The sequence below is a fragment of the Crocuta crocuta genome, unplaced genomic scaffold (assembly GCF_008692635.1).
Source record: "Crocuta crocuta isolate KB4526 unplaced genomic scaffold, BGI_CrCroc_1.0 scaffold308, whole genome shotgun sequence".
Classification (NCBI taxonomy): Eukaryota; Metazoa; Chordata; class Mammalia; order Carnivora; family Hyaenidae; genus Crocuta; species Crocuta crocuta.
The window spans coordinates 37,727-49,961 of NW_027531274.1; the positions used below are offsets into that span (position 1 = coordinate 37,727).

A 12,235-nucleotide genomic window follows, 5' to 3' on the forward strand; every position below is an offset into this window, starting at 1 on the left:
CCCAAGTCAACAGGCATTGCAGTCATGCCTAATGGCAACTCCTTGGCTTGGCTTCTGTCCTGGAGAGTCTACTAAAAGTTCAATCTAGAGATTCCTTATAAAAAAGTTCCAACAAAGCAAATTTTAAAAGGTCTGTATGACCAATCGCTGCTCTTGTTGAACTTTTGTAAACAATCAGGCCAAGTTTATTAAACTGGACTTGTTTTACAAGCGAATTTGCCTTGATTTAGCTATCTCAGGAAATGAGAGTTTTCAGGGAGAAAAAAAAAACTTCCTCAGTAATTGCATCTTTACGGATGTTAAATTCTAGTTCCAATTGTCTTTAAATGTTGTTTGCCCAAACTAGACAACTTGGGGTAAGCTTTAGAAAGATTGTCACAATAGCACAGGTGTAAACAATCTTCTTGCTTGTTATTCTTTAGAAATAGTAACAGAACCCCATGGGTATATTATTTAAACAGCCGGAAAATGGGATGGATTCCTCCAACAATTGTATACAAAAAGACTTTCTCACTGTAGACCTATCAATAGATAATGACTATAGTGCTTTATTAAATCATTCACTTGAGGTTGGGTTAATTCATAAATCTCTCATAAATCTTCATAATTCATAAATATGCACACCATATCCTCCCTAAGCCTGAACTGACGTTCCTAGAAACCCACCCCACATAAACCCAAAAGACATCATTTATTTAAAATGAAATTCTAATACAGCTAGAACTAACTCCAAAATGGAAGAGCCCCTACCGGGTCATATTAAGTACTCCCATTACAGTCAAGATAGAGGGCACTCTTCATGGGCTCCTATATTTCAAATAAAACCTGTACCCCCTTTACAAAAAATCAGTGAGCAAACTAACATGCCTTCTCATTCCTGTGAGCCTCACACTTCTCTTATGATGGTTGTATTTTTTTTTCATTCTCCTTCCCTAGATTTATACTAACAATTCCTTTCTACAATGGACACAGCATTATTTCAAACTACAAAATCAGATAGCTTGCTAGATATGTGGGGTCTTCCCCATGTCAAGCACATCTGCGTTACCCTAGTGTGTTTCCCCTTTATAGGGTACTGATTGGCACTTCCTATGTACTTATATTTCAAAAATAATATATAGATATCATGCTTCTTGATAAGTCTAACACTAATCAAAATGTTTCTTCTTGGCCCATGATCAGTAAGACTTGGTATTTACCAGGACACCACTGGACTTTTTCATAGCCTCAAACTGTTAAGATATGAACTGATTTGCAAGCCCACAAGTTAATACCTGCCCAAGAGTGCCTAAGTTACAAAACCTTACAAATCTAACCAATACTTGAGGCAAATACAGAGTTGAACATTTCTCCAGGAACCCCTTACTGTCCTGATGTTAATGCCTTACTAGAGGGAAAACAGCCTTAGCATGACAATAGAAGACCTCAGGTATCTTAGGAGTCCTCTTTAGCATATCAAAGTCCCACTGAAGGCCCCCCTTTTGACTTGACCTTCCCAACTTCATGGTATGTAATGAGCCACTCTTCAGGATCCCAGTGCAGCTCTTTCTGCCCATGGGTTCTGTCTCCCTGCTTTAATAAAATCACCTTTTTCCACCTAAGATGTCGAGAATTCTTTCCTGGTCATCAGCTCTGAACCCCACAAACACTCTCCCATCACCCCAAAATCTCATCACTATCACCTCTTCCTTCAGACCCCTGCAGGTCCAGGTATCTGTATTTGCATGTCAAGGCTCTGGTCTGTTGGAATGTGGGCCTCTGTCAACCAGACCAGCAGGGGGTGACAAAGGCCAGCTTTTGGGAGGACCTAGAAAACGCTGAAGTTTCTGGAGTAGGGGGACAGTCACCATCCTGTGCCTTCCAGTGCTGCATCAGCCTTTTCTGGAGCAAATGATGAGGGAGCATGAGGCAGGCTGAGGGACAAAGCACAAGCTAGCACCCCTCTGCCCCTCCCCCCAGATGGGATCTGTGTAATATTCCTGGGACACCCCCGGCTACCCAAGAACAAAACAAAGTGGTTTAAGTGCTTGCTACGGTGATGTGGGAAACTAAGACAAATGAAAAATTAAACTCCCTTACTGCCTACAGCCCATTGACAAATCCTTGAAAGGGGCAGAGTGACCTCCCTCTAGGAGCTCACCTGCCTCATCGTGACACTTTGCTGGGGGAAAAAGAGATTTTTAGCTTAACATTATCCCAACCTCGAGGACCCTGTAAGTGTTCTTCCTTTATCTCAACTGCCCCAAGATAAATGCTGGCAATCATGCTCCAAACTTATGGCCCCCTGATTTGCGTCTGAAGGGTCTCATGACTGGCGTTTTATTAAATGGTAATAGGTAATAAGTGGTGTTTTCCTAGCAACAGCTAGCCCCTCAAGGTCCTGGAAACCTTGCTTCCAAAATACCTTAGAGACTTTATCCTTGAACCCCAACCCAATCTGAAGATCCCATGCAGCTCTTCCTGCCCATGGGTCCCGTCTCCGTGCTTTAGTAAAAGTATCTTTTTGCACCAAACATGTCTTCAAGAATTCTTTCTTGGCCGTCGGCTCCGGGACCATGAACCCCCATCACCTCAAAACTTCATCACAAGGCGGGGAGGAAGCTTCAAACATTTTCAGGGACTAAGGCTGGCTGAGATTGCCCAATGATGGTTCCCTGACTCCAAGTTGAGGTAGAAAATTCGAAGGATACTCAAGCAGGTGCCAACTTTTTCTCCAACCTCTCCAGGAAGGCAAGAGCTGCTCCTTGGCCCCCAAGTAGACTTGGAAAACATTTTGACGACTCTGGCCATCCAAGAACAAAATCCTATGTCTTCTAGCTCATCACAAGACTTATCTGGGCCTTCAGAGGATGGGGCGTGGGGCTCGTAAATTTTATTAGAGACTCAGTCAGGTCATGGGAATCCTGGTTGTGTCTTAAGTTTTAAAAACCACTGTCATTTCTCACGGTCTGAGCTGGAGTAGAAAATTCTGAGAATATTTCAGCAGTCGGTAACTCTTCATCATTTCCAGGAAGGCAAGAGTGATCCCTGGGCTCCCAAATATTCTTAGAAAGCTTTGTGGCTGTTCTGGTGGACCAAGGATGCCTGGAAATTGCCCCAGCTTGCTATGTGGAGAGGGTTTCTAGGATAGGGTTCACAGGGAACACCAGGCCTAGCCCTGTGTGAGGATGGAGCAGGAGTCTGGAGTAGATGAAAAGAGAAGATAGAGGTAGGTGGAGAGGACACCTGAGACCCGCACACAAGGTCGGTCAGCCCTGACTCTCAGGGTACACAAGGACAGCCCCGCCCACGTCCTTACGCCCTCAGTGTTCTGGTACATCAGTAGTTGGTGCTTACTTTATGATGATCGTTACGCTGTTCAGAAAGTGTTACAGAATTCCTTTCCTACCCAACTTTATGTTCTCCCCAGGGCTCATCATTTCCTTGTTTTTCATGTATCTGATTTTATATATACTCCTTTCTAATTCAATCCTAAACTCTGCCCATTGCCTGAACCTCCTCTTTTAGAGTTCATTCTGATCAGGTATGTCTATCCACCTCATCATCTTGTGAACGGTCTCCTGGAGATGTCTGAGGTGTCCCAACCAACACTGTTGCCAGCTGTGCGTGTTGCTCACTGTCACGCTGAGGCGTCCCTTCATTATCGCCCTGGGATTCCCACAGGAGTGCTCTTTTGAGTCTCCTGTTCCCACAGGTTCCCTATTGTGGTTCCCTATTGTGGCTGTGACGAATTACCATCAACTTAGTGTCTGAAAACAACAGGAATGTATTTCCTTTTTTACAGGTTTGGAGCCTGAAGTCCAAAATGAGTCATTTTAATGGTTGCATAGTGTTATCTCACTGGGGATGCCCCTGTCTATTAAGGGCTCTGTTTCTTACACACTCCTTTGTCTCATCTGATGAAAACACTTCCCTGCAGTGTTCACAGCTGGCCTTAGTCCTTTATAAATCTAATAACTTTGCTGAGTGAAATGATATATGGAGAAAATATAGAAGTGATTTGTCAGAATTGTGTCACTGAAGATCTAGTAGGATCTTCGAGAACAGACACTGCACATCATTTGTCCATATGTCTTCAATGCCTGGTACATAATAAATATCACCAGCACCAGCCCCCTCTTCATCCTTATCCTCCCCTTCCCCCCACCTTCGTTTTGAGCTACTGCCCTTAGTAATTAGGCACTATTGTTACCTCTGTGTCCACTTCCTACACTTCAGCAAACCCTGAGGTTCTTTTTCCTCAAAACAAACAATAAATATCCTACTTCACATGTAGTAATATTGCTTATTCCTCCTTGAATATACTTGGCCAGGAGTTTTAGATACTGCTTCTTCTCTTCCATGCTTCCAGTCATTTCCTTGGCCAATGGAAAGTGCAGGCTGCAGTAAGGTATGTCTGGGTAGGATGGTTAAGGTCTCTAGTCCCTGTTTCTACCCTGAATGTAGAAGAGCACCCTCAGCTGGGGAGTCAGCTGGAGTCTCAGTGTGTAGGTTCTGTTTGAGACCACGGTTGAAAGGGAAAAAGGAGAGGCAAGGGTGGAATAAAGCCCTCGGGACAGAGTTGAGCCTGAATGATCAGCAGTATGGAGCTGGTTTTCTTCAACCCGATTATCCTTACTAGTAGGCCCTTATCAGTTCCCTTTGCCTGGGTTCAAGAGCTTTATCATGACTATGTCATGCCATCATCTTAGAATTCCCAATTCTTGGAGAAAATAAGCAGAGGAGATTTGGAGACAAAAAGTGATTAGGAATAATGATTATAAAATGCCCCATTTTCTGTTACTCAGATCCTGTTCAATTTCAGCGATGAGGCACAGATGGTTCTAGACACCTGGAAAGCCTCTGACTGCTCTTCATTTCTAAGTCGGTATTTACACAATCTAGGATGTGGTGCACACAGTCAGAAGAGGTCATTCAGAGGTAAGGCAACCACGGCTCTCTCAAATATCCACTTTCCTGTGGGCGCCCTTCTCCGTGTGTAGGTGGTGGGCTTTTGTCCTGTGTGTAGGATTTTCTCAAGCAGTCAGATTCTCAAACATACCAAGTCTTACATAAATTTCTTTTGTTCTCTGGGGAGACCTGGTTAGAAAAAGAAGAGAAGGCCATAAGAAAATAACAGTGGTTCTCCTGGGTGAAGGTGTCCATACAGACAAGAGGAAAATGGCTTCATTTCAGTCAGCAGCTCACTAGGACCAGCTGGATAGATCAGTCTCGATAATGAGAACATTTCAATACCTCCTTGAGGATACCTAGGGACACAGGTGTCCCTTGAGAGCAGAATGGCCTTCAGAGGAGGACTGAGAGTCCTTGTTATTTTGGATGCTCAGTCCCCCAGAATGATGGAAATGGGCAGTTCTGAATGGAAAAAAAATTATCAAATGGGAACATAAGCTACCAATACAATAGCAATAGAATGGAACGTAAGTTCTTCAGTTCAGTCACAGTGATTTAGGCTAGGTTGACAAAGTAATTGGTCTGAACAGTGACACTGTGTTTTGCCTGTGAACTTGCCTCAGACTCCACTAACTCAAGTCATACTCAGTCACCCTATCCTGAGCCACCTCAGGCCTCCCATGAAGCATGGACACTGCCGTGTTGTATGTTAATTTGCAGGACATACACCAATCTTCCCATTAAAGTCTGAGCTTCTGTTCCCCTAGTTGAGCAAGGAGGTAAAGATTTTGTTTAGTTCCTCTCAATATCTCCTTTACAAAACCTGCAGCATAGTGAAATACCACTGGACCTGAAGGAAAGGCTTCTGGATTTGAGTTCTGAAGCTCCATCTTGGCTTCTAACTAGAGGTGTGTGGCACAGAACAACGGTCATCTCTGAATCTTGGATGCTCCTCTGGTCAATGATCTGTAGTTGCCAAACTTCACTGCACAGGAGACATGATTCAAAAAGTGATTCTAGGGACACCTGGGTGGCTCAGTCGGTTAAGCGTCCGGCTTCAGCTCAGGTCATGATCTCACGGTTCATGGGTTCGAGCCCCGCGTTGTGCTCTGTGCGGACAGCTAGCTCAGAGCCTAGAGCCTGTTTCGGATTCTCTGTCTCCCTCTCTCTCTGATCCTCCCCTGCTCACACTGTCTGTCTCTCTCTCAGAAATAAAAAATTTTTAAAAAGTGATTCTAAAAATTCAGATTCTTAGCTTAAGAGTTCCCAATATGGGGGCACCTGGGGGGCTGAGTCAGTTAGGCGTCCAACTTCAGCTCAGGTCATGATCTAACAGTTTGTGAGTTTGAGCCCCACGTAGAACTCTGTGCTGACAGCTCAGAGCCCAGAGCCTGTTTGGATTCTGTGTCTCCCTCTCTCTGCCCCTCACCCACTCGCACTCTGTCTCTTTCTCTCAAAAGTAAGTAAACATTAAAGAAAAAATTAAGAGCTCCCAATATGAAAACATTAATTAGATTGGAGACAGACATCTGGGTTTCAAAAATATTCTAGGTGACTAGAATGTGGTTCTGGAAACATCGACTTAGGTTCTCTCCAAGGCCAGTTCTAGCTCTATTATTTTTATGTTCTAACAATTTGAGCCTGACACTTATACTTAGTTTTTATGGTGGAAGGACACACCTAGCACGTGTGTGTACACGTTTGCATGCATGCATACATGTGCAACATGAAATGTGGAACTACTTATCCCATGCAAATCCAATCCCCAAATTCTAGGTAAATGAGAACAGTGTTAGTGAGGAGAGGGGGGAAGAAATGTCACAACACAATTTGCACATATTAGAGAGTAATCTAGGTAGATTTATGTAATGAGTGAATTGGGTGATTTGTGAGGCAACCTAAGCACTCCTGGATAAGCTGTTTTTAACTGGAGTTTCTGGGTAAATGGTAACAATATTTACCAAGATCTAGAACAGTAAATGAAGATCCGTTTTGGAAAGAAAGTGATAAATTGCCATGAAAACAAGTTACTTTGGGGTGCCTACCAGAAATACAGTTGGGAAAGTCCAATGCCCTAAAAAAAACTTTAGCAAGGTGTTAAAATTTGAAATATAGTGTAGGATTTTTATCAGACAAGGCCCATTCAGGACAACAGAAATCATATTGGATATTTAAAGAAGGAAATTTAATGCAGGAAATTGTTTTCACAGGTGGTGGATGGTTGAAAGGACGCAGAGGTTGGGGAGCCTAGGTGGGTCAGTAGGTTGGGCATCTGACTCCTGATTTTGCTTTCAGTCATGATCTCACGATTTATGGATTTGAGCCCCACACTGGGCTCCTAGTTGACAGTGTAGAGCCTCTGCTTGGGATTTTGTCTCTCTCCCTCTCCCTGCCTCTTCCCCTGCTTCTGCTCTCTCTCTCTCAAAATAAATAAATAAACTAAAAAAAAAAAGGGGGCACAGAGATTAATAATCACCGGCCTAGAGGAGCAGAAGGGAAAGGCGTTATAAGGGGAAGGAGCTGGAAGTCCTGAGGTAAGCAGGCTGCAGCTGGGACTGGACATATAAGAACAAGACACATGCATCTGTGCTGGTGCTCAGATCTTGTAAGTCAGGAGCAGTGTACGAGTGTGCACCATGACTGATGCTCAGACAAATGGGGTGAAGGCAACCTGCATCCAGGGTTCACAACAGGGGTGTGGAGAGCCAGGGTACACAGCAAAGAAGGTCGAGGTTCAACTGGTCCTCCTAACTACCAAGGGGATAGGCTCTGGGCGCTACGGTCTCCATCCGGAGATCTTGTTAGGCTGCTGAGAAAGTCAAAAGAAGCCAGCACCTGGAGCCAACCATCTGCTACTATTCGAGTGCAACGCCTGGTATTAAAGGCACTGACAGGAAGCCAGCTGGCCGCGGCGTTTGCAGAGGCAACGTCCAGACATTAGTGTGAGGGGTGTCCACACACCACCCTAGGGTGGAGAACAGAAGAGGGACTGGGAGCCCGGAGAGGCTGGTAAACAGACAGTGCCATGGCAGTAGGTGAGATCTTGAGCCACAGGAGCAGGGGGTGGGGGGTTATTTAGAGACAATGTATAACAAGGTGGATGAAACCAGGGTGCAAGCCCAGCAAAGGGGGGATCAAAGGAGAGCCAGGGAAGAAGAGAAAGAAAATAGCTGAACACGAGTCCTCGTGGGCAGAGGAGGCAGAAATGAAGAAGGAGACACAGCACATTGTGAAATGTTTGTGAACGAACCCAGACTGAATGAGTACTGGCCGTGGATCACTGGGGTTGGCCCTGGAATCTTTCCTAAGAAGACAGTGGCCAGGACGTGTCTAAGAAGGCACTGGTCTCCTTATTAAGAGAAATCCCGGTGGCATGAAGGTGGACATTTCCATAAGTTGAGAAGCAAAGAAGGGGACCATATACACACTACAGTTCATTTTACAAGGAAAGGAAGAACAAAGGAGGAAAGGGGAAAAGATCTAAGTACATTTAGATTCGGAGAGGCAGTTAGTTTTATCTGAGACCTTGGGTAAAGAACTTTGGGGAAAAGCCCAGGACCCGAGAGAGTTCCTCTTATTACAACAGACAGCTTTATCTGCCTGCTTGTCTCCTGTGTAGTTTCAGAACAAAAAATTCAGCGATTAACCATAAAGGTATGTTAACAGCACCAGAACACTTTAAAAAAAAACAACACACACACACTTTTATTTCTTATTTTACAGCCTTTTACAAATTGTCTTGTTCTAGAAAATTGTGTTTTATTTTGCTCTCGTATTTACATCTCTACAGGAAGGAGGCTTCATCGAATAGGTCAGAAAACGTTTCAGAGCAGAGCTGAGGGGATTTGTTTCTTCTGTTCTGGAAGAGTGTGCTATAAATTTGTGATGAAAACAGCCTATGAAAAATATCATGCTCTGCCCAAAAGCTGGGACTCCAAATTTGGGCAAATCAGGGCAGAGGCACACCTCAGTTTACCATTACCAATGGCCCGAAAAGCAAGGATCTCAGGGTCATAAGAAGGATTTTGAAAAGTGTCTAATTTTTCGGCCACTGGTTTCAGCTTCTTCCTCCACTCAGCTGCTCACATGAGCTGCAAAAACGTGTTCCATCCACAGGCTTCTGTCCTCATCCAGAGCGCCATTTTGTGTGCATGCTAAGAACACAGCACCAAAAAGCCGTAAGTCTGACTATGGCTGTAACTAAGCCAGTACCTGTGGGATCTTCTTGGACCTCTATCTCCTCGTCTGTAATAAGGGTATTGAATGAGATTATCTCTAGGCATCTTGGGCTTGAATAGGCCATGATTTGATAAATTCTCATGGCAAGTGGCAGGAATGAAGACGCTACCCAATCTTTGGCCAACCTAAACTTTGACACAGGCCAGTTTCTTCGGGGCGCTTAATGTCCCAGATGGGACAGAGAGTGGAAGACATTCTAACAACTCCTATCGGTGAAGGAGATGGAGAGGCAAGTGTCAGCAGTACCACTACAGCAGCCATACTTGGTGTCCAGCAGGTGGTCTATTTACTAGGTGGTTGAATCTCCTCATAGTACGGATTCCAGAGTCTGAAGAGCAAAAGCCCAGGGTCACACATGTGTCTGAAGCCAGGACTGTCACTTTAGAACCCATCTGAACCACGGTCCCACCCTTCCATTCTACCTGTGTTACCTGTTTATTCACTGACTCACTTCATCAATCAACACAATAATGAATGGGCCCTCGCCCAGCAAGTGGAGGGGCAAAGGTGAGCAAGACTCAGTGCCTTCCCTCAGGAAGCTCAGGACCTAGAGAGGGCATTTCCCTGCAGTGTCAGAAGCTGGACTGATGGCTTCACTCAAAGGGTGCAAAGTTTAGAGGGCAAGAGAGAAAATCCAGAGCTTTGCTGCATGGAGTCACAGCCAGAGTATCTTCGCCTCTCTTTTTTTGTAGCTGCTGCTTCATTTTGACTTGTTCTTCCTTTTTCTGCAGCAAAGCGGTGTCAGTTCAGTTCTACAGCCCCCAATCTTAACTTCAAAAGAAAGGCACTCAGCTTCACAGCGACCATCCATTTCCAGACAACGCAGCTCTCTGTGCATTTCTCCTCTGGCTACATGAAGAAAGCAAGACTTAAATTATCCAGTAATCTGTGACCAGAAAGCAACATGACATCACCCAGGCCAAATCCACAATTCCCCATCACCAAATCTCCTGCAGACACAGAGTATAAATCCAGAGATCAGAAAAAGCAGATGCCTCTTCGACTGTTGTTTTGGAGCTCAGACTCCCTGTACGAAAGACACAGGTCCTTACCTGATACTCAATTTCCTCTGCCATTATAATTTCTAGGAGATCTAGAAGCAGAGTATTTCTTCGTGGGAGGGAGATAGTATACTTTCTAATTCCAATCAACAGTCCTTTCCAATAAATGATTTTTTTTCATGTCTCCAAAAATAATAGGCTCCAATATACAATGAAAGGTAAAGATTGTGCTGTTTGCCCTGTAGGCAGACTGATGATAGACCAAATGCATTGTCGTATGGTTGTGGACTTTCACAATTTTAGGTGCAAAGTTAAAGAAACATGCTACTGGACCGCTCTGTAAAAAAATCAATGGAATAATGGATTTAACTCTGGCAGGTAAATTTGGAGTGGCATAGGCAGTGGCTTTTCCCTCAGAACAAAGACTAAGCTGAGGAGAATAAAAAATATTTTGAGAGGGAATGATTGAAAAAGGTTTCTAGGGATATGTGTTCTCAGGAGAACTGATAGAAAGAACTGGCAGTGGCTCTCAAAAGGAACTTGTTCTTGGAAAGCACAGCTTTGGGTGGGGGGGAACAGACTGCATATTAACTGCCATATGACTGAGGTACTGCCACGCTGAAGAGACATCAACGCCACACCCCAGGTAGGACGCAGACCAATGGGAAGGAATTGCAGGCCTTGGATTTCTATTCACAGTAAGGGGAGATTTTTGAACTGGGGATAGTGTGAGTTATAGAACAACTGAAATTCAGCGGGTTTTGGGCAATCGACTAGCACAGAACACGTATCAGGGCAGGTAATAAGAACAGGAAAAATGATAAAGACAATGACAACAAAACAGGAGAAAAATGAACTTCCTTAGAGCACAGAGGGTGTGCCTGGCTTTGTTTAAGCGGTTTATACAAGCAGACGGATTGTTAAACTTTCCCCGAGCAGTTGGTTGTCCCTTCAGACAAGAGAAATGGAATGTCTGGATTTTAGCGGGACACATGGATGCTTAGCATAAGGCGTCAGCTCCTGGTCCTGTGTCTCTGTATGGCCACAGGGACGAGTTTTGGACCGACAGAGTAAGAGTGGAATAATGTGGCTGCTTCTGTGCGATGCCTTTGATCATGCTCTTTACTTGCTTCTCAGCCCTTTCCATTCAGAGCATCTTTAGAACTAGATAAAAGAGTCACATGTTTAGGATGCAAGGTTGACCTTCCTCTCTAGTCTCAACATAATTACCCACACTAGTCAACTCATCCATTTTTGGACTTTTACTTTTACAAAAATAAAGTATCTTTTTTCATTTACTGTCTTTTTAAGTTTCTTTGTTAAAACAAGTTAGCCTCTACTCTAATTAAGATAACAAATGTCTTAGGGCACCTGGGTGGCTCAGTCGCTTGAGTGACCTACTTCTGCTCAGATCATGATCTCACAGCTTGTGAGTTCGAGCCCTGAGTCAGGCTCTGCTGACAGCGAGCTCAGAGCCTGCTTCAGATTCTGTGTCCCCTATTTCTCTGCCCCTCCCCTGCTCACACTCTCTCTCTCTCAAAAATAAACATTAAAAATTTTAAAAATATATATAACAAGTGTCTTAATTTTACTTTTATTTTTAAATATATTTTTGTTTTGAAATGGGGGTGCAGAGAGCAAGCAGGGAAGGGGCAGAGAGAGAGGGAGAGAGAATCCCAGGCAGGCTCCACACTGTAGCACAGAGCCTGACACAGGGGATACAAGACTGCTGATGCACAGGGACGCATGTACCTCAATGTTTATAGCAGTGCTTTCAACAATAGCCAAATTATGGAAAGAGCCCCATGTCCATCAACTGATGAATGGATAAAAATATATGGTTTCTGTATACAATGGAATACTTGGCAATGAGAAGGAATGAAATTATGCCATTTGCAGCAATGTGGTTGGAACTGTAAGGTATTATGCTAAGTGCAATAAGTCAGTCAGAGAAAGACAGTATATTATGTTTTCAGTCATATGTGGAACTTGAGAAACTTAACAGAAGACCATGGGGGAAGGGAAGGGAGAAAAGTAGTTTCAAACAGAGAGGGAGGCAAACTGTAAGAGACTCTTAAATACAGAGAAAAAACTGGGAGGGT

General features: G+C 44.1%; 1 protein-coding gene across 1 annotated transcript in view; it reads right to left on the reverse strand.

Moving 5' to 3' along the window:
* Positions 1–9,832: 9,832 nt before the first annotated feature.
* LOC144237531 (beta-defensin 107A-like) overlaps positions 9,833–12,235 on the reverse strand; it is a 3,062-nt gene continuing 659 nt past the window's right edge. Inside the window, exon 2 of the mRNA XM_077771195.1 lies at positions 9,833–9,981. Within this exon, the coding sequence (XP_077627321.1) occupies positions 9,833–9,981 (149 nt within the window). The remainder of the gene's footprint in view (positions 9,982–12,235) is intronic.